General features: G+C 42.5%; 1 protein-coding gene and 1 non-coding gene across 2 annotated transcripts in view; both read left to right on the forward strand.

The window, feature by feature from the left end:
- Positions 1 to 785: 785 nt before the first annotated feature.
- LOC106569994 (chloride channel protein 1) overlaps positions 786 to 22,494 on the forward strand; it is a 35,827-nt gene continuing 14,118 nt past the window's right edge. The window contains exons 1-11 of the mRNA XM_014141823.3: positions 786 to 907; positions 15,878 to 16,181; positions 16,468 to 16,599; positions 18,433 to 18,561; positions 18,934 to 19,067; positions 19,173 to 19,250; positions 19,475 to 19,553; positions 19,823 to 19,948; positions 20,144 to 20,228; positions 20,593 to 20,694; positions 21,300 to 21,384. Coding sequence (XP_013997298.1) covers positions 857 to 907; positions 15,878 to 16,181; positions 16,468 to 16,599; positions 18,433 to 18,561; positions 18,934 to 19,067; positions 19,173 to 19,250; positions 19,475 to 19,553; positions 19,823 to 19,948; positions 20,144 to 20,228; positions 20,593 to 20,694; positions 21,300 to 21,384 — 1,305 coding nt within the window. The 5' untranslated portion in view covers positions 786 to 856. The remainder of the gene's footprint in view (positions 908 to 15,877; positions 16,182 to 16,467; positions 16,600 to 18,432; positions 18,562 to 18,933; positions 19,068 to 19,172; positions 19,251 to 19,474; positions 19,554 to 19,822; positions 19,949 to 20,143; positions 20,229 to 20,592; positions 20,695 to 21,299; positions 21,385 to 22,494) is intronic.
- Positions 5,807 to 5,859, forward strand: LOC123726926 (U7 small nuclear RNA). The gene has a single exon (XR_006759036.1). It is a non-coding gene; the product is annotated as a U7 small nuclear RNA (small nuclear RNA).

The following is a 22,494-nucleotide window of genomic DNA, read 5'->3' on the forward strand; positions in this document are numbered from 1 at the left end:
AAGGGCTCTGAAAACATCTTGTAATCTTAAAACCTCTATGCTTCCCGTACATCTACCATATCATGTAATTGTCTCCTTTCTGTGCCTTTTAATTAATTTATCTTTAATTAAGTTCAGTAGTATCTTGAACTCCTTCGATATTTTTCTGACTTCCGAATGTTTTTCTTTTTGACGGGCATTGCATATCAACATCTGTTTTCTCAACTCTCATAGTTGCTGGATCAGACAGTGGCAGTTGCTAGACCCTGAACCTTGCTATATCCTGAACGCTCCAAACGCTCCAAACCCAACAAGCCAAAAGAACAGCCTGTGCCATAGCCATACCCTCATCATAGTGCAGTGCCAACTCCAACGAGGAACATCCCTCACAGCAGGCCATGCCCAATGATCTCTCTCTCTCTCTCTCTCTCTCTCTCTCTTTCTCTCTCCCCCCCTTCCCTGCTGTACCTCTATTCAAATTAACAGGTACTCAAAGGCTTAGGGGGTTGCCCCAGGCAACAGGATGGGTACGCCATTAGCCACTGCTACAGTCTGAGCTGCCTATCTGATAGAGGGAGCGATAGAGGGAGAGATGAGTTAGTGAGGCATGGGGCGTCTGCTCGTTCACACGCACTGCTTACCAGGACAGGGGTGGGCAATCCGAGTGGTGGAGGGAAGAAGGGGGGGGGGGGGGGGGGGGTCTACTGCAAGGGCTCGTTTACACTGTGTCAGAATGTGTGTGTGGGAGAGTATCTATCTCTCTGTGTGTGTCTCCAGTGTGCGTGTGGGTGTCTGCGCGTACTCTCCGGCGCGAACGCAGAGCTGGAAATGCTGAGACCGACAGCTGGTTTATTTTTGGGTCAGTGACAGTGTGTCAATGGCCGCAGATGCGTCGGAAAGGAAGGCTCTGAGATACCAACAGACCCTGGTCAGTTCTCTTTCTCCCACGCTCTCTTCCTCTCTCTCTGTCTCTCTCCTCTCACTTCCTATCCCTCCTCTGTCAGTAACTTCTCCTCTGATCTCATTCCATTCGCTCTCAGTGTACCACTGTGTAACGCTACCTATCTCTGCCACTTCATCTCTAACTCGGAAATGAATCTTGCGCAATCTCTTGCATGACATATCGGGTCGTCCCTGCTCTTGCATAGGGAGCATGGGGAGGGACACAGTATTGTCACGGTGGTCACAGAGACCTCTTAGCAGGTCTGTTACTGTGGCAACAGGCTCATGGCAACAGGTGTCTTGTGTGTCTGAGGACCACACACCTTCAGTCTCCGTCTCAACTCTCTCTCACCGTCTTGCTCTTTCTCTCTCTGCCTTTCTCGGCCACCTGTTCATTAGCCTCTCCACCTTTCAGTCCTTTCGTTGTTTACCCACAAACATAATGCATTTTTAAGAGGACATAGATGTTTGTTTGTTCAACTACATCCTTGGTATTGTATGGTGGTAAGTGCCTCTCCATGCTCTCAGATAGACCTGCGAGAAATGTGTTTGCATGAAAGTGTGATTTCCTACATGGTGATAAATCTAGGTTTAAAGCAGTGTGGTGTGATGTGGGAAGGGGGAAACCCAATTGTGCACGTGGAATATGCTTGTAATCTCCGCACGTCACGTAGTCTAAGACCCCGGGGAACAGATTGTTCCAAAACATCTGGAGGGACTTAAACCATTGGACGTTCAGAATGTTTTTTTGATTCTTAAAACACGCAGGATGTAAATTGATGTGGCGTATTGTATTTAACAGGGAAACAGTATACCGTGGGCCTTTGGCTAAGGCCATAAGCTGTTAGTCTGTGTGTCCACATGGTGATGGGTGTGTGTGTGTGTGTCTACACGTGTGTATCTGCGTGCGGGTGTGTGTGTGCATGTACTATATGTCGTGTGTGTGTGTGTGTGTGTGTGTGTGTGTGTGTGTGTGTGTGTGTGTGTGTGTGTGTGTGTGTGTGTGTGTGTGTGTGTGTGTGTGTGTGTGTGTGTGTGTGTGCACGCGTGTGCACGCGTGTGCACATGTGTGTGTGTTTGTTGGGGCCATGTGGACTGTGATAACCGTATGTTTACACTGTCACCCGGGGAGCTGGGCTATATTGAGAAGTGTCACTTTTTTGGAGCGGGAGTTTGTTTCTGTTCTCCTTGTCATTGTGCTGGGGAGGATCAAGAAATGAGATCACCTGGGGGCCTCCCATTTCATTTGAACAAGATGCCATTGCCAGGCACAATAGAGAGTTATGTGGAGAGTTGTTGACAGACATGCGGAGAATGTATGTGGTTAATACTCTGGAAGACTTTGACTTTACATTCCCGTCATGTGGCCTATTGCTACAGATGTCACGCGTCTATAGGTCGATCCGACCAGCAGATGAATGGACCTGCAAACATACAGACAGCCAGGCAGACAGACAGACAGACAGACAGGCAGGCAGGCAGGCAGGCAGGCAGGCAGGCAGAAAGTAGAAAGTAGAAAGTAGATAGTAGATAGTTAGATTCCTATTTGTTACTACTATTATTACTACAATGACTTCTTATATTCTGGTGTCACTGCTGGTGCCATTAGGCTGCCACTTGAGGACATGTTATATTGTGAATACAGTTAAGGGTGTTGTCAGGCCCGACGTGCAGGAGAAGGCCCTGCAACCGCTAACAGTGATTATTCATTGTCACATTGGTATAATGGATCGGGAGACAGACGCAGGAATGCATAATAGTTTTTTTTACTGTACCCAAATTACAGCGTGCCGTGTAAAGGCACAGGGACGAAGACCAAACAAACACGTATACAACACACAGGGTTGAGACCCAAACAAAAGAGCGAGGAGTTCCTTGAATAAGGAACACACGCGCACAATGATTATCACACAGGACGAGACCCGTAATCATCTGCACAATCCACAAGGGCACGAAAGCCCAAAACACACAGCACAGGTACTCACACGACCAACGGACTTTGGAACACTAATGGACAGCCCAACGGAAACCAAAGGGCACACTTATACATGTACTAATCAGTGGGAACAGGGGACAGGTGTGCGTGATGAAAGTTCCGGAGGGATCCGTGACATTCATAACATGACCGTTATGTATTTTATCCATCCGAGTTATCAGTAACAGCTTGACAGTGTAATACATGTAATTCTTCACATTACATTGTCAAGCTGTTGCTAAAAAAAAAAAAACGGACGGATAGAATCCGTAACTGTCATAAGGCAGAGCTCGTGAGTCATAATCTATTCTCATGTTGTTTTCTCTGATTTGAATCCACCCTGACTATCTCACAGGTGTGTCCAGGTATGTGGCTTCATTGTGAAAACTACAAAAAATAGCCGTTATGATGTTCATTGAGATGAAATCTGTTTTGCAGTGTTGATCAAATCCACACTGAGTGATTGATGTCTCTCTGTATACTTTATGATAAACGTGCTTGCTTTCCGCTTTACGAACATGCCCAAATGTCGTGGTCCATTCACACGTACCTCCCCTTACAGAAATCCTTGAGGGTCAGCGGGACGGACAAGCAGAGAGATAGTGAGAGATTGAGAGATACACCCGGAGGGCGAGAGATAGAGAGAGTGAGAGGTGTGGAGAAGTGTGTAGTGGTGAACGTTGGGTCACACCGGTGCTAAATATAACTCCCAGAGTAGAGTTACACCCGGTGAGAAAGGGGGAGAGAGGGAAAGTGTTCGAGGAGCATGAGGTGTAGAGGCAGAAGAGAGCGAGGGGCTCAGAGGGGAGGAGAAATATGGAGAAAGAGGGGGATTACATGTACTGACAGAGGTAGGGAAAGGCAGAGGATGACTGAAATAGACTGATGGGAGTTGTGAGAGAGCAGGGATAAAACACGTGTATCAGGCACACAGGTATCATTTCTAATTTGAAAATGTTGACCATTCAAATATGTTGAACTTTTATATTGACCAGCTTGGTGATAAGGTGTTCGTACAGGCACTTTACAAGACTGATCTGGCACATAATGTATCGACAAGCAAACTGATGGGGACGTTTTGAAATAATATTACAATGGTTACAAAACCTTTAGCATATGACCTACTCTGACCAACTGTGTAGTGTATTAGTAGTTGTAGTATATTATATTGTGTAGAATAGCCAATAGCCATATGATAGTGATGCATTACAGCCATGGACCAGTTAGTTGACTGTCCTAAGTTAGATCCAGTTAGACGCTAGTTAAGTAAATGCCTAGTAAATGTTTGTGAATACATCTGTCTGTTACTAGACATATATATTTGGTGAAATCTTTACGATCCCAACTCGCCCATGGCCTTTGTTAGAGGAGTGAGCATCAAAGAGATTTGCTTTCCTGTCACAGGAGTTTGCCAAGATGTTATGTTACCACAATATATCCTGAAGGTGAAAGACGGCCTTGAGTTTGTACAGAAACCACTAGGAAACACAAGGACCCTGATAAAAGAAAGTGGGAAAATAAGAATGGAGTGAGAATTAAGTCTTGAGGTACACCTCTCGCGAATAAGGGAATTTGTAGGGGGAGAATTTCTTTAAGTTCCCCAAACAGATTTTTAAATCACACTTACAGTATGGAATCTTTAAGAATGAAACCAAATGTTTCTGTAAAACATTAGACATGATATTTTGTCATTATTAACATGATTATCTTTCGAGTATCTTTTGGTGTGTGGAGGATCGTCACTCAATTGCAGGTGGGGTTTCAGCTAACCCCACCTTGCACTATTTTCTAGGGGTGAGTCGGTTGAGAGAGGTTTCTTCTTCCTTGGTATAGTATAACAAGTGGCATAACAAGGCTTTACTGCTGCACTTCAGGGGACTGAAAGTATTTCTGACTCCTTTTCTGGAGGCTAGTATTTCCCAGTAAATCCATGACTACAGCCAAATGGATTTTGTGTACACATAATATCCTTAAGTCTGCTACTGATACCTGTGTTGAATTCAGTCATTCAAATCCAACAACATACTGTTATAAAAGTGTCACATCTGTCGGAAGGATTAGACCAAAGCGCAGCGTGTTGAGTGCTCATCTTCTTTTATTAGAGTAACGTGAACACTTAAACAAAAATTAACAAAACGACACACGACAGTTCCGTAAGGTAACATAGACTATACGAAAAACAACCACCCACACCCCACAGGAAAAAACAGGCTGCCTAAGTATGGCTTCCAGTCAGAGACAACGAAAGACAACTGCCTCTGTTTGGAAACCATACTCGGCCACACATAGAAAATGAACATGAACAAATCCCCATGAAACAAACCAACCCCAAAACACACAAAATCAACACCTCCTGCCACGCCCTGACCATACTACAATGACAAATTACCCCTTTTACTGGGCAGGACGTGACAAAAAGATTAATTGTTACTAAATCCTGTCCACAGAATCTGCAGACGGCAGCTGGGAAAGTTCCCACATGAAAAATACTACCGTTTACCGTTTACAGTACTTACTATAGAATTATGTAGTAAACTGTAGAATACTATGCTACACACTGTAGTATCCATCGATTGTGTAGTGCTTACTGTAGAATTTTGTAGAATACTGTAGAATACTACATTACACACTGTAATATCATTTGGTCGTATAATGCTTACTATAGATGTGGTAGAAAACTGTAGAATACTATAGTAAATACTACATTATTATCCGCAAAAAACACTGTAGTAAATACTATTTCCGCAAAAACTCTGTCCATTCCCCTCCCCCACATCGCAATTTGTGCCACCCATGAATGAGAAACCTACATGCCAAGTATAGACCATATTATTGTGTTCCCTACAGGTTATAGAAAATAATAGAAGCTCTGAACTATCTGTTTAGTCCTACCTATCTACATGTTATGGAAAATGTACTCTTTTAGTATTTCTCCAGTAGGTTTCCTCAAGGAGAAAGCCTCCACTTCTATGTCAAAGACAATAGAACATAGTAAATACTACAGTAATGTCTGCAAAAACACTACAGTAAATACTACGGTGTACTACAATATGCAAAAACACTACATTAATTACTATAGTATGTACTACAGTTTTCTTTCACTACAGTATTTATACTATACTTAACTATAAATAATACAGTATGCTACAGTGAATACTACAGTAAAGTCAGCAAAAACACAACGTGAATACTAAAGTATTAATACCAATGTATACTATAGTATTTTTTTTTAAAGACATCCCCATTCTGTCTTGTTTAATTCCTAATTATAACCCCTTAGTGCCTATTTTTGAAATGATACAACTTCCCCAACATATTGTTATAGTAAGAGGTTTGTTGGACAGTGAAAGCTGATACAGGTATAATACAGTCTGATACTTATTGTCAGTGTATCCCATGGTAAGCCTGACTGTGATATGTCTGATCCAATGGAAGTCATGTCGAGTGTGCAGCTCAGTTTCGTTTCATGTTATGTTGGTGATTTATTTGCTATATGTTCACATGTGTATGACCATGACTGATGTACAGTACTCTTTCTAGGACCCACAGAGACAGACCTGTATGTATGAGGTGTTGAAAGGTTATTGAAAGGCCGGCCCAAAGCGTAAATGCTAGGCACCACTTGTCACGACTTGTCGCAAATGCTTGACCAGCGATCAACTGCGCTATGCAGATGTTGTTTGTATCTAAGCGCTCATAGTATACATTAGAGGCTTTTCAGACTCCCCACAACAGATTGTTGCTTTCCCACAAAAGCTTTTGTTTCACTAATTCAATGATGTCTGATGTCTGATGTCTATGTGCTTGTGGTGTACCATGATAAATTACGTGAGAAAGATCCATTTATCAGATCAAAATGTTCACTAAACAAAGGTACAGTATGTGTATGGATGTATGGGTTCTACTCGATATTGCATATTGTCCCAAGCAGCCCAGCACCCCATCGACATTAATCTGTGTCTGATTTCAGGAGGATGTTTTGTGTCAACATGCCTATCCACTGTGTCATAGGCCTTTTCTAATTTTGGCAAAAGTCCATCCTCCAGCCTCTCTCCTCCGTCTTCTCTGCTCCGTGGCCTGGAAACCGATGAGTGGTTTGAGGAGACCTTTTTCAAAAGGAAGCGAGGAAGGACGTAGGAGAGAGGATGCAGGAGTTCATCAATCCAATTGAGAAAAGGCCATAGTATGGAGTTGCAATGTAGGCCTTCACTTAGTGGAACAGATACACTACATGGCCAAAGGTATGGACACCCCTTCAAATTAGTGTATTCGGATATTTCAGACACACCCGTTGCTGACAGGTGTATATAATCGATCACACAGCCATGCAATCTCCATAGACAAACATTGCCAGTAGAATGGCCCGTACTGACGAGCTCAGTGACTTTCAGCGTGGCACCGTCATAGGATGGCACCTTTCCAACAAGTCAGTTCATCAAATTTATACTCTGCTAAAGCTGCCCCGGTCAACTGTACGTGCTGTTATTGTGAAGTGGAAAGGTCTAGGAGCAACAACGGCTCAGCAGCGAAGCGGAAGCCACACAAGCTCACAGAATGGGACCACCGAGTGCTGTAGCACGTAGAAATCGTCTGTCTTCTGTTGCAACACTCACTACCAATTTCCTATCTGCCTCTGGAAGCAACGTCAGCACAAGAACTGTTCATCGGGATCTTCGCACAAGCCTAAGATCACCATGCGTAATGCCAAGCATTGGCTGGAGTGGTGTAAAGCTCGCTACCATTGAAGCAGTGGAAACACGTTCTCTGGAGTGATGAATCAGGCTTCACCATCTGATAATCCGACGAATAAATATGGGTTTGGCGGATGCCAGGAGAATGCTACCTGCCTGAATGCGTACTGCCAACTGTAAAGTTTGGTGGAGGAGCAATAATGGTCTGGGGCTGTTTTTCATGGTTCGGACTAGGCCTCTTAGTTCCAGTGAAAGGAAATCTTAATGCTACAGCTTACAATGACATTCTAGATGATTCTGTGCTTTCAACTTTGTGGCAACAGTTTGGGGAAGGCCCTTTCCTGTTTCAGTCTGACAATGCCCCCGTGCACAAAGATTGGTGTGGAAGAACTAGACTGGCCTGCACCCCATCGAGCCCTGACCTCAACCCCATCGAACACCATTGGGATTAATTGGAACGCCGAATGCGAGCCAGGCTTAATCACCCTACATCAGCCACAAGAATGCTCTTGTGGCTGAATAGAAGCAAGTCCATGCAGCAATGTTCCAATGTCTAGTGGAAAGCCTTCCCAGAAGAATGGAGCAAAGGGGGGACCAACTCCATATTAATGGCCATGATTTTTGAATGAGATGTTTAATGAGCAGGTAGCCACCTACTTTTGGCAATGTTGTGTATAAGAATTGCTTTAAAGGACATAAATGTAGACTACAACAATGGAGGCTGCACATAGTGTCACGGTAATAAGCAAACATGAATCATTAGATTATTTATTTTACATGGAACCTCACATTAACTGTACTGTATTATGACCAGTTGTGGAAAAAGTACCCAATTGTCATTCTTGAGTAAAAGTATAGATAACTTAATAGAAAGTTACTCAAGTAAAAGTGAAAGTCGCCCAGTAAAATACTACTTGAGTAAAAGTCTAAAAGTATTTGGTTTTAAATATACTTACGTATCAAAAGTAAATGTAATTGCTAAAATATACCTAAGTATCAAAAGTAGAAGTAAAAGTATAAATAATTTCAAATTCCTTATATTAAGCAAAGCAGATGGCTCCATGTTCTTGTTTTTTAAATGTATGGATAGGCAGGGGCACACTCCAACACTCAGACATTATTTACAAAAGATCCATCTGTGTTTAGTGAGTCCGCCAGACCAGAGGCAGTAGGGATGTTCTCTTGATAAGTGTCACGTGTGCTCCCTCTCCGGGCCTCTAGGTCACCAGGCTGCTCGTTATGGCGCACACCTGTCACCATCGTTACGTGCACCTGTGCGTCATCAGACTCACCTGGACTCCATCACCTCCCGGATTACCTTCCCTATATATGTCACTCCCTTTGGTTCCTTCCCCAGGCGTTATTGTTTCTGTTCCAGTGTCATGTCTGTGCGTTGTTTGTGTTTCTTATTTTGTATTATGTTGTGTTTATTTATTAAAACACTCACTCCCTGAACTTGCTTCCCGACTCTCAGTGCACATTATTTCAATAAGTGCGTGAATTTCACAATTTTCCTGTTCTGCTATGCATTCAGAATGTAAATAATACTTTTGGTTGTCAGGGAAAATCTATGGAGTAAAAAGTAAAAATGTTTCTTTAGGAATCTAGTGAAGTAAAATAGGTACTTTACACCACTGATTATGACATTATTCAAGTCTGAAACGTCATTATGTAATTCCATCAGTATGTACATAGATAAAGGTTAATCTGTTTAAATTGAGGGTGAGGGTTATGTATTGCAATTGTTGCAACCCCCATTACTAGCCTGTTCAACCTCTCTTTCGTATTGTCTGAGATCCCCAAAGATTGGAAGCTGCCGTGTTCTGCCCTCTTCAAAGGGGGAGACAATTTAGACCCAAACTGTTACAGACCTATATCTATCCTACCCTGCCTTTCTAAGGTCTTCGAAAGCCTAGTTAACAAACAGATCACCGACCATTTCGAATCCCACTGTACCTTCTCCGCTATGGAATCTGGTTTCCGAGCTGGTCATAGATGCACCTCAGCCCCGCTCAAGGTCCTAAAATGTCATAACCGCCATCGATAAAAGACAATACTGTCCAGCCGTATTCATCGACCTGGCCAAGGCTTTCGACTCTGTCAATTACAACATTCTTATCGGCAGACTCAACAGCCTTGGTTTCGCAAATGACTGCCTCGCCTGGTTCACCAATTACTTCTCAGACAGAGTACAGTGTGTCAAATCGGAGGGCCTGTTGTCCGGACCTCTGGCAGTCTCTATGGGGGTGCCACAGGGTTCAATTCTCGGGCCGACTCTTTTCTCTGTATACATCAATGATGTTGCTCTTGCTGCTGGTGATTCTCTGATCCACCTCTACGCAGATGACACCATTCTGTATACTTCTGGTCCTTCTTTGGTGTCACAAAAGTTGTCATGTAGAGAAGAGGACCAAGGTGCAGCGGGATTGTGGACACTCATGTTTATTCAAGGAAACATGTAAAGCATCCACTTGAACAAAAAAACAATAAACAGTACTTACAATGGTAACAGTGTGGCAGGCTCAAACCAACAGTGCACACAAACAACCACCCACAACCCCAAAGAAAAACACACACACCTATATAGGACTTCCAATCAAAGGCAACTCAACACACCTGCCTTCAATTGGAAGTCCCAATCACCCACACAACATTTAACAAACACAAACCACCTGCCACATCCTGACCAAGACTAACACAATACACCCTCTGCTGGTCAGGACGTGACATTTGGACACTGTGTTAACTAACCTCCAGACGAGCTTCAATACCATACAACTCTCCTTCCGTGGCCTCCAACTGCTCTTAGATGCAAGTAAAACTAAATGCATGTTCTTCAACCGATCGCTACCCGCACATGCTCGCCCGTCCAGTATCACTACTCTGGACGGCTCTGACTTAGAATACGTGGACAATTACAAATACCTAGGTGTCTGGTTAGACTGTAAACTCTCCTTCCAGACTCACATTAAGCATGTCCAATCCAAAATTAAATCTACAATCGGCTTCCTATTTCGCAACAAAGCATCCTTCACTCATGCTGCCAAACATAGCCTCGTAAAATTGACTATCCTACCGATGCTTGACTTTGGCGATGTCATTTACAAAATAGCCTCCAACACTCTACTCAGCAAATTGGATGCAGTCTATTACAGTGCCATCAGTTTTGTCACCAAAGCCCCATATACTACCCACCACTGCGACCTGTATGCTCTCGTTGCCTGGCCCTTGCTTCATATTCGTTGCCAAACCCACTGGCTCGAGGTTATCTATAAGTCTTTGCTAGGTAAAGCCCCGCCTTATCTCAGCTCACTGGTCACCATAGCAGCACCCACCCATAGCACGCGCTCCAGCAGGTATATTTTACTGGTCACCCCAAAGCCTATTCCTCCTTTGGCCGCCTTTCCATCCAGTTCTCTGCTGCCAATGACTGGAACAAATTTCAAAAATCACTGAACCTGGAGACTCATATCTCCCTCACTAACTTTAAGCATCATCTGTCAGAGCAGCTCACAGATCATTGCACCTGTACATAGCCCATCTGTAAATAGCCCATCCAACTACCTCATCCCCATATTGTTATTCTTTTTTTGTTCCTTTGCACCCCAGTATCTTTACTTGCACATTCATCTTCTGCACATCTATCACTCCAGTGTTTAATTGCTAAATTGTAATTACTTCGCCACTACAGCCTATTTATTGCCTTACCTCCCTGATCTTACCTCATTTGCACACACAGTATATAGATTTTTTCTATTGTGTTATTGACTGTACGTTTGTTTATTCCATGTGTAACTCTGTGTTGTTGTTTGTGTCAAACTGCTTTGCTTCATCTTGGCCAGGTCGCAGTTGTAAATGAGAACTTGTTCTCAACTGGCCTACCTGGTTAAATAAAGGTGAAATAAAAATTAATTAATTGAGCCACTAAAACAATGTTCCGCAAATTAAACAATAACAGTGTAGGTTTGAAGACCATTGAACTGTTAGTTTGGAAAATATTGGCATTGACATGTTCCTTACAAGATTGTCTGCTGTTTGATTGTGTTTTTATCATAGTAATTAGTGGACTTGATTGACCGTTTATGCAAGTGAATTAGAATATGTCGTCTTCCGTTTAGAATTGGCATGGGATGTTATATTTACCAACTCTCCAGTTTGACTGTGAAATGTGTCTGTCATGATTACAAAGTGGGTGAAATACTTACCCACAACCCACTGCTAGTCTTGTCTGATACAGGATCAAATACCTTGAATCTTGGCTTGATCTTCGGTTGGTATAGTAGCTCACCAACCCCCTGCTCCCCCCACCCCCGTAAGAAACGAATGTAATAGCTATCACTAAAAAACATACATTCCATGTATTGTAATTACACTATGATTAAAGCCAAGTAATGTAGTATTAGATGTGTTACATAATAGGAGGTTATTTTAGTGTGGCATGTATGTGTTTATGAAAGTATGTCCATGTTTCTGTGTGTGAGAGAGTTGAGAGGTGGAGTAATCTCTTTGCCAGATGTCTGGATGCGGTCCAGAGGTAATTCATCCAAATGTAGACCCATGCTTCCTCTCTACGAGATTTAAAGTCAACATGTCGAGGAGTTTTGTCTTTCTGTATGACCCGTCCGCCAGAATACGGTGAGCTCCAAAAGTATTGGGACAGTGACAATTTTTTATTTGTTTTGGCTCTGTAGTCCAGCACTTTGGATTAATGTGGATGCTACCATTACTTTGTGCCCAACAGAAATGAATGGTAAATAATTTAATGTATCATTTTGGAGTCAATTTTATTGTAAATAAGAATAGAATATGTTTCTTAACACTTCTACATTAATGTGGATGCTACCATGATTACGGATAATCCTGAATGAATCGTGAATAATGATGAGTGAGAACATTACAGAGGCATAAATATCATACCCCCCCCCCCCCCCAAATGCTAACCTCCCCTGCTATTGTAATGGTGGTAGGTTATAATATTTTGGGGGGTATGCTATTTGTGGATACAGAGCCAAAACAACAAAAAACGTGTGACTGTCCCAATACTTTTGGAGCTTACTGTACATGTCACGACTTCCACCGAAGTTGGCTCCTCTCCTTGTTCGGGCGCCATTCGGCAATCGACGTCACCGGCTTTCTAGCCATCGCCGCTCCATTTCTCATATATTCATTTGTTTTGTCTTGTTCCATTACACACCTGGTTTTCGTTCCATAATCACTACATGTATTTAGTCCTCTGTTCCCCTCCATGTCTTTGTGTGTAATTGTTTATTGTTATGTGGATATTGTCAGATGCTATACTTTTGCTATGTTCCGTGTTTTCGACACGTTATTGTTCTTATGTGCTGTCATCCAGGCACTTGTCATCTCCCGTCTGGATTACTGCAACTCGCTGTTGGCTGGGCTCCCTGCCTGTGCCATTAAACCCCTACAACTCATCCAGAACGCCGCAGCCCGTCTGGTGTTCAACCTTCCCAAGTTCTCTCACGTCACCCCGCTCCTCCGCTCTCTCCACTGGCTTCCAGTCGAAGCTCGCATCCGCTACAAGACCATGGTGCTTGCCTACGGAGCTGTGAGGGGAACGGCACCTCCGTACCTTCAGGCTCTGATCAGGCCCTACACCCAAACAAGGGCACTCCGTTCATCCACCTCTGGCCTGCTCGCCTCCCTACCTCTGAGGAAGCACAGTTCCCGCTCAGCCCAGTCAAAACTGTTCGCTGCTCTGGCACCCCAATGGTGGAACAAGCTCCCTCACGACGCCAGGACAGCGGAGTCAATCACCACCTTCCGGAGAAACCTGAAACCCCACCTCTTCAAGGAATACCTGGGATAGGATAAAGTAATCCTTCTAACCCCCCCCTCAAAAGATTTAGATGCACTATTGTAAAGTGGCTGTTCCACTGGATATTATAGGTGAATGCACCAATTTGTAAGTCGCTCTGGATAAGAGCGTCTGCTAAATGACTAAAATGTAAATGTAAAATGTCATTTTTGGACCGGAATTAACGTCCGCCTGTTTACTACACTCTGCTCTCCTGCACCTGACTTCGCCTCCCGTACACACCCCTAACAGTACATTATGACACTTGAACTCCCCCTCATTCTGAAACAATCAATATATGTTTATTTATTTTAAGTTCTTCTATGATAGATGAACATTCCCATTATATTTATATATTTTCATATGCAAATATACGTACAGTACAAGTCAAAAGTTTAGACACACCTACTAATTCAATGTTTTTTCTTTATTTTTACTATTTTTTACATTGTAGGATAATATTGAAGACATCAAAACTATGAAATAACACATGGAATCATGTAGAAAGCAAAAAAGTGTTAAAAAAAATCTATATATAGTTTAGATTTTAGATTCTTCAAAGTAGCCACCGTTTGACTTGATGACAGGTTTGCACACTCGCATTCTCTCAACCAGCTTCACCTGGAATTATTTTCTCAACGGTCTTAGAGTTCCCACATATTCTGAGCACTTGTTGGCTGCTTTTCCTTCACACTGCAGTCCAACTCATCCCAAACCCTCTCAAATGGGTTGAGGTTGGGTGATTGTGGAGGCCAAGTCATCTGATGCAGCACTCCATCACCCTCCTTCTTCGTCAAATAGCCCTTACACGGCCTGGAGGTGTGTTGGGTCATTGTCCTGATGAAGAACAAATGATACTCCCACTAAGCACAAACCAGGTGGGATGGCATATCGCTACAGAATGTTGTGGTAGCCCTGCTGGTTAAGTGTGCCTTGAATTCTAAATAAATCACAGTGTCACCAGCAAAGCACCCCCACACCATCACACCTCCTCCTCCATGCTTCATGGTGGGAACCACACATGCAGAGATCATCCGTTCATCTACTCTGCGTCTCACAAAGACATGGAGGTTGGAACCAAAAATCTCAAATTTGGACTCATCAGACCAAAGGACAGATTTGCACGGTCTAATGTCCATTTCTCGTGTTTCTTGGCCCAAGCAAGTCTCTTCTTATAGGTGTCCTTGAGTAGTGGTTTCTTTGCAGCAATTCAACCATGATGTCCTGATTCATGCAGTCTCCTCTGAACAGTTGATGTTGAGATGTCTGTTACTTGAACTCTGTGTAGCATTAATTTGGGCTGGAATTTCTGAGGCTGGTAACTCTAATGAACTTATCCTCTGCAGCAAAGGTAACTCTGGGTCTTCTTTTCCTGTGGCGGTCCTCATGAGAGCCAGTTTCATCATAGCCCTTGATGGTTTTTGCGACTGCACTCAAAAAAAAAAAACGTTTTTGAATTTTTTATGGATTGAATGACCTTCGTGTCTTAAAGTAATGATGGACTGCCGTTTCTCTTTGCTTATTTGAACTGTTCTTGCCATAATATGGACTTTGTCTTTTACCAAATAGGGCTTCTGTATACCACCCCTACCTTGTCACAACACAACTGATTGGCTCAAATGTATTAAAAAGGAAAGAAATTCCACAAATTCACAAGACAATATGTTTTGATTTGTTTAACAGTTTTTTGGTTACTACATGATTCCACATGTGTTAGTTCATAGTTTTGACGTCTTCACTATTATTCTAATGTTATGAATACTCAGGGAGAAAAAGGTGTAGATTCACACGTAGAGCACGGCAGGTGTTTATTTCACCTTCGCATAAGGCAGGAATCGTGGTCACAGGCAGGCAACGGTCATACACAGGTCGGCAAACAGGCAGGTGAATCAAAACTAGGACTGAAGGCTATAACTGGTTCTCACAAACGAGCTAGGAACAGGCTTAGTAGAGTCAAAACGAACAATACCTCACAAAGGCACAAACAGAATGAACTGAACTAAATAAGGAGCTGATGAGACCAGGTGAGTAACTAACACAGGTGAAATCAATGAACAAAAATGAAAGACAGGGCTACGTTCCACAACACAAAGAAACAGAACACAAGGTTGACTAAGAAAATAAATACAGAACCTTACATCTACAATGTAGGAAATAGTCAAAATAAAGAAAAATCCTTGAATGAGTAGGTGTGTCCAAACTTTTGACTGGTACTGTATATGAACTGTTACGTGTACATATACTGTATGTAAAAAATAATAGTATATATACTGCATGATATATATTTTCTTTCAAATATACACATACAGAGCAAATTAAAATATCTTCAACTATTGTTCTTTATTTTCCCAAAATAGCATGTTGTCCTCCTAACCTTACCTGAACTACATTTTCGGCAAGTCTTCAATGAGTCCTTTGTTCATGAACATATGGGTAATGTACTGTAGTCTCTCTTCCTCCTGTCACTTTCAGCTGTATGGGGAATACCGTGAGCACCCGGGTGGGTCTGGCAGGAGAGAGGCCACCCGACTTCTAACAGAGAGACAATGGAAGAAACACCACCACCATCACCATGGCCACCATCCGCAGCATCACCATGGCCACCATCATCACGGCCACCACCATGGCCACCACCACAGTCACACACATGGACACAGGCACCACAGCAGGCACAGGGGTCGGCATCACTCAGACGAGGTGGGACATGCACAAATGGCTACAGAGCAAGGCAACCCTTTGTCTATGAAGAAACGTCGCTCCTACTCAAAGTGCAGAGGTGAGGAGTCAGTGCTCATTAAAGTCGCAGATGTTAAATTGACTCTAACAGTGTTCAAGTTAAAAGTGTCTTAATTTCTCCACAATACTCAGAGTTAATGTTACACTTTCAAAACTGTTAGTTAGTGATCAATAGTTGAACATGAACACTGACCAAAACTGGTTGTTGTTGTATTAAAATCAAATCTCATTTTAGAATTGATGGCCATTTTACACTGTATAGTTAAAAAGTATACACGTATTTGAAGCATTATTGTGAATTATCGTCTGTCATGGTGTTTTCTCAGACTGTGTAGCACGGGTACAAAGGTTCCTGGTCACCAAGCTGGGAGAGGACTGGATCTTCCTGGTGCTGCTGGGCGTCTCAATGGCGCTGGTCAGCTGGACCATGGACTACACCAGTGCCAAGAGTCTACAATGTACTACAATACCCAAAATGCAACACACACTAAACCATCTTGTTTTATGATTATGAGATATGTTTTTACAATGCTTGCATTCAAGCCACTGAACCGGCAATTCATATAGTTGCATGAATGCTTATACAGCATAAATAGTTATCTAACAAGACACCTGGTTGCTTATTGTTGAGGGTTAGGCTGAGTGATTATCAAAAAGTGTTGCAAAACAGTTCAGCGGTAACCTGATATGCAAAATGAATCTTGCAAAACAAACATTGCAAAACGTTATACTTGAAATTATAAATTATGTTTAAAGTCATTACCCAAATTAGAAGGTTGAGTGAAGTTTGTGTAATGGAATCCCTCAAGGCTCTGTTCTTGAACCACTACTGTGCAAATGTTATATGCTACCTCTCAGTGATGTTATTCATAAACACAGAGTACATTTTCTCTGATACGTGGACGATACACATCTGTACACTGTATAGCTTACAAAAGTTTGTTACCAAGCTGCCTTAAAATGTAATTTCAAGTCCAATCTGGATTTTGTGTGGAGTTTACTTATTCTAATGTTACTTCAACCTAGTAAAGTAAGTGGAACTCACAAATTAGGATTTAATAACTTGTTGTGTGAAGTTGATAATTTTAGTCAAATCAATGTGCTTCAACTGAATTTTTTTGTTACCGCTAACAAAGCAACAGAAGTTGTTTTGACAAATTCCTAAGTGTAGAGGACAAGTATTTGCTTGTCAGAAAAACAAAACTATAAGTTGTTTTACATTTGCAACCAGGCTGCCTTAAAATGTAAAGTTGTGTCAACTTCCTATACGGTTGAAACAACTACTTTGAAAATTACTGACTAAGTCTTTGAAATTATATAATAGAGATTTCAGTAAGGAACATTACCCTCCCATCTGTCTCTTCACCATGTGTGAGTTTTTCAGTGTACTGAGTAATGTCAACCAATCAACAGATCACTTTAACTGCAATGGCATTCTCAGCAACAGTGACAGAAATGTTTTACTTGTTACTTTTTTTTATCTACCTTCAACTGAAGTTGCTCTGGATAAAAGTGTCTGCTAAATGTCATGCTGGGTATTATTCTAATGAGCTCGGCCCCACAAAAATATTTTGAAGTCATCTGAACTTGACACTTTCAGTCAGCACTACTGTTACAGTGCATTTTGTTACTTTACAGCCTTATTCTAAAATTGATTAAATAAATAAAAAATCCCAGCAATCTACACACAGTATCCCATAATGACAAAGTGAAAAAAGGTTTGAAGTCAACGCAACTTAATATTTTGTCAATTCAACAAATGTAACAAATTTTGTTGACTTGGCTAGATAAAACGAATCATTTTGACTGAATCTCAATATCTTTTTTTACAGTGTACATTTCGATGAAACACGGTAAAGCTAAGCAAGTCAGTGCCTCTCTTACAGAATATTACTAATGGCAAGAGAAACATCGACAAAAGGAAAAGGACATCTGTCAGTCCAGATGGATTGACAGTTCATCCAAGAAATAGGGTATCTTAGTGTATTTTCTTTGTAACTGTCTATGTCAGTGTCTGCCCTGTCATAACCAACTTCCCTTTCTCCTCTCTTCTCACCTCCCTTTTACCTTATCCTCCATCCTCTTCCCTCATCTTCACCCCTTGTTCTGTGTCTTCCCCTCATTTCCTCCTCTCCCTCCTCCCTATTGCCCTTCATCCTTCCCCTTTCTGTTTTGCTCACCTGCTCCTCTACCTTCCTGCTTTTTCTCACATCCCTTCACATGCCTCACTTTCACCCCTCCCCTCAATTCCACTCCCCCCTCTCCCGTCCCTCCCTCTGTCCCCATGTCAGTGTATAAGTGGATTCACTGGGAGCTGAGCGGTAATGTCCTGCTCCAGTACCTGGCTTGGGTCATCTATCCCATGGCCCTCATCATGTTCGCCTCCTTCTTCTGCCACCTGGTCGCCCCGCAAGCCATCGGTGTGTACCCGCTCACTCACTCACTGCTTACTGCTTACTTTCCCCGTCACCCGCCACCCCTAATGACCTGTTACCCACAATCCGTTACCCATTGATCTTCTCCCCTCTCTGCTTGTGTACCTACCTAGCCCTGTTCTCACACACTGATGTCCTCACTGTCTATCTAGAGCTATGACCTTTTCTTGTCGTTCTGAGGCAAACATATATTTGGTTTTCCTGTAAAACAACCATTTTGTAATTCTACCTCTTCCCTGACCTCTTTTCACCTCCCCACCCTGTCTGTCTGTCTCTCTCTCGCTCTCTCTCACTCTCTCTCTGTCTCTCTCTCTGTCTCTCTCTCTCTCTCTCTCTCTCTCTCTCTCTCTCTCTCAGGCTCTGGTATTCCTGAGCTGAAGACCATTCTCAGAGGGGTAGTGTTGAAGGAGTATCTGACTGTCAGGGCTTTTACTGCCAAGGTCATTGGTCTGACTGCAGGTCTGGGCAGTGGGATGCCAGTAGGGAAAGAGGTGGGTTACACACACTCATATCTGATTCCCTGATTACAGCTATCTAAAAAGCCACTTCAAGTTTCCTTGTTTCTGCCCCCTTGCCTTCCACTTTTGTTTCCCAAGGGCCCATTTGTTCATATCGCCAGCATCTGTGCTGCTGTGCTGAGCAAGTGTATGACGTTCTTCTCAGGAGTCCATCAGGTTAGCAGTTACTTGACCAACATTGAGAACACGGACATTACAGTTCTGTCGGATCCCTTCGCATGATACTTTTAGATGTTTTTCCATTGAGGTTCTCTTTTCCTCCCTTGGTTCCTTGTCTCCTTGTATGGGATCCCCTTACCCCTTTCCCTCTATCTGTCTGTCCCTTCCTCTCTACATCTCTGCTGCCCTCTCTCTGTCACCGTCTCTCTGTGTGTCAGTAGAGCCCATACTGCTACACAGACATCCTTACAGTTGGCTGTGCGGTTGGGGTGGGTTGCTGCTTCGGTACCCCTCTTGGAGGTACAACACTATTTTCCTTTTCAATTCACCTTCCATTCATCTATTCGAAAGGAAGTTTCAAAATCAGCTCAAGCAATTGTCATGTGTCTGACAGTCAATATAGGCATGGTGATGAAATTGCCTCAGTTATATGTATTTGTGACAGGTCATCATAGCAAGTCTTCAAAATGCAATGTGCGATCTAGAGTTTAACTATGTGCCACATTTTCTAATATGATATCTGACTGATATTTGACCTCTCTCTTGCTTTGATCCTGTTGTTCCACCAGGGGTGCTGTTCAGTATAGAGGTGACATCCACTTACTTTGCTGTGAGGAACTACTGGAGAGGCTATTTTGCTGCCACTTTCAGTGCCTTCATATTCAGAGTTCTCTCTGTGTTCAACAAAGATGCAGGTGGGTCAATGACAAGAAATCTACATTTAGTCCATTTAAAATGCAGGCTGTAACACAACAAAATGTGGAAAAAGTGAAGGGATGGGAATTCCTGATGAACTATATATGATAAATAGTGTATAATGTTCATGTATAAGTTCTAAGACTCTCTATCTCTCTATTTCCCTGCACCCCCTGTCTTTTCGTCCACCATAGTCACCATCACTGCTCTCTTCCGCACCAAGTTCCGCATGGACTTCCCCTTTGACCTCCAGGAGCTGCCTGCATTTGCCATCATCGGGTGAGAGAAAGGGTCGAGAGCCCCCAGGAGCGTGGTGAGGGCACAGTGACCACACTGTGTGTAGTTCTTTGTCATAACCCAACATGAATGCCTAATCTCATTCTATGTGCCATAAAGCTCTTACATTGGTAGTTATTTTAAGAATGGAGATGGTGTGAATGGTTTTGGTTGCTAGTGTGCTTGCTTCAGCTTCCTAGATTACAGATCTAGAAACAAACTATATTACAGGCTAGATCAACACCAACTAAACTTACATCTGAAGCAAGCACACATACTGCATATTATTCAGAAAATGTACCTTCTCTTGTTCTTATTTGAACCTTGAGAGTGAGTGAGGTAAAGGTGCTGGTGGTTGTCACTGCAGGATCTCCTGCGGGTTCCTGGGGGCCTTCTTCGTCTGGCTGAACCGCCAGGTGGTGCTGTTCATGAGGAAACCCAACGCCATGACACGCTTCCTCACCAGACAGTGAGTTAAAGGGACGGGGGTGATGTATTTTGATGAGACACATGAGGAAAATGCAAACCTGAATTGGGGAGGATCAGGCTTGGGACTTAGTAGAATGGAATAGAATAGAATAGAATCAACCATTGTCTTTCTCCAAACAAATTCTTGTTGCCGACTGGTGCATTTGACAAAAACAGACAATCAAACCATCATTCAGACATTGATCGATCCATCTATGAGCAATTAGTGGTCTCTGAAAAAGAAACTAGTTACACTCTCGCTACAATACAAATGAATGATTTAGCAGCAACCAGTGCAGCTGCTTTTGTCAGAGCTGAACATAGTTACACTGTAGGGAAGATGATGGATGGGAGCACTGGAATTAGACCAACAGAGACCAGGAGGGTGTAATTATATTGTCAGCTTTGAGAATGTTAAATTGGTGCTTTTTTTATCCAAAGCTATTTACAGTCATACGTGCATACATTTTACGTACAGGTGGTCCCAGGAATCGAACCCACTATCCTGGCGTTGCAAGTGCCGAAGCGTGCTCTACTAGCCGAGCTACAGAGAACCACAGGCACATAGGGTTGAAACAGAGTTTTTAATCCTTTTTCTTTCCCCAGCCGACTGATTTTCCCCGGTGTTGTGACCTTAGTGATAGCCAGCTTGACCTTTCCCCCTGGATTTGGACAGTTCATGGCTGGAGAGGTCAGAGATCAAATACAATTGCATTTACCAATTTTTGTTTAATTTCAAACTATGAATATGCTCTGTAGAAGTCCCTGTTTATTAGGACTTGAAAACATGTTAGTAACACTTTATAACACTTTTATGGATCAGCATAAGTTACTGTAAAGTTTTACCAATATTGTTTTGTTTAGCTTAAATGCGACTGTTATCTACTTTTCTCACTCATGAGAGGCTTCACTGCAGAACAACATTCATAGGATCATCTAACGAGTACAACTATTTACCAAAGTATGTCAATTGTGAATTTTTTGCCTTCTCATAACTAAAAATACCCACTAGGCACAAACTGTTTGAATCAACGTGGTTTCCATGTCATTTCAACCCAAAAATGTCTATGTGATGACGTTGAATCAACAAATCAATGTGGAAAACGGAATGGATTTGAAAAAAGTAATCCACATTTTTTGGTTGAATTCACGTTAGTTGACAACTCAACCAAATGTAAATCAAAATTGGACTTTGCACTCACGTCTGTTCCCAGTGGGCTGGCTGCTAGTAGCAGTCTGTTTCTGGTCTCAAGAGAATTCTACAGGGAGTTGGCACCCAGTTCAAACCTGGACTGGGTAATCTAGATGTTCAGTATTAGCTGGATATTAATTGAAGAAGCCACTTTGCCCAGCCATTCAGAAAAATGCCCTAGGTTAATCATGTGTTTTGAGACCCCTTAAAATAGCCTGCATAGTCAGTGCGAATTAGGTGTGTTTAAAGCAGTCAGAAACACCTGTGTGTGGTGGGATCTTCACCCTCAAGCTACGATGTTTAGCACCTTTTTAGATGGAACTTGTGCCCCATTTCTATGGTGTTAAAATGCAGAGGTGTTTCAAAAACGGACTATTATGCTCACAGTACAGTATTGGCAATTATTTCAAAACCTCTCTTTTGGAAATATATTTAATAGGCCTACTGGTTGACATATGTGACACACACAAAGCAATCTTCATCTGCAGTATTTTGAATGAGTTCTGACTACAGTACAGTTGGTTTTGTCAAAATATAATTAGATATTTATATATACAGTACCTGTCAAAAGTTTAGACACAACTACTCATTCAAGGGTTTTTCTTTATT

This window comes from Salmo salar, chromosome 14 (genome assembly GCF_965601325.2).
Source record: "Salmo salar chromosome 14, fSalSal1, whole genome shotgun sequence".
Taxonomy (NCBI): Eukaryota; Metazoa; Chordata; class Actinopteri; order Salmoniformes; family Salmonidae; genus Salmo; species Salmo salar.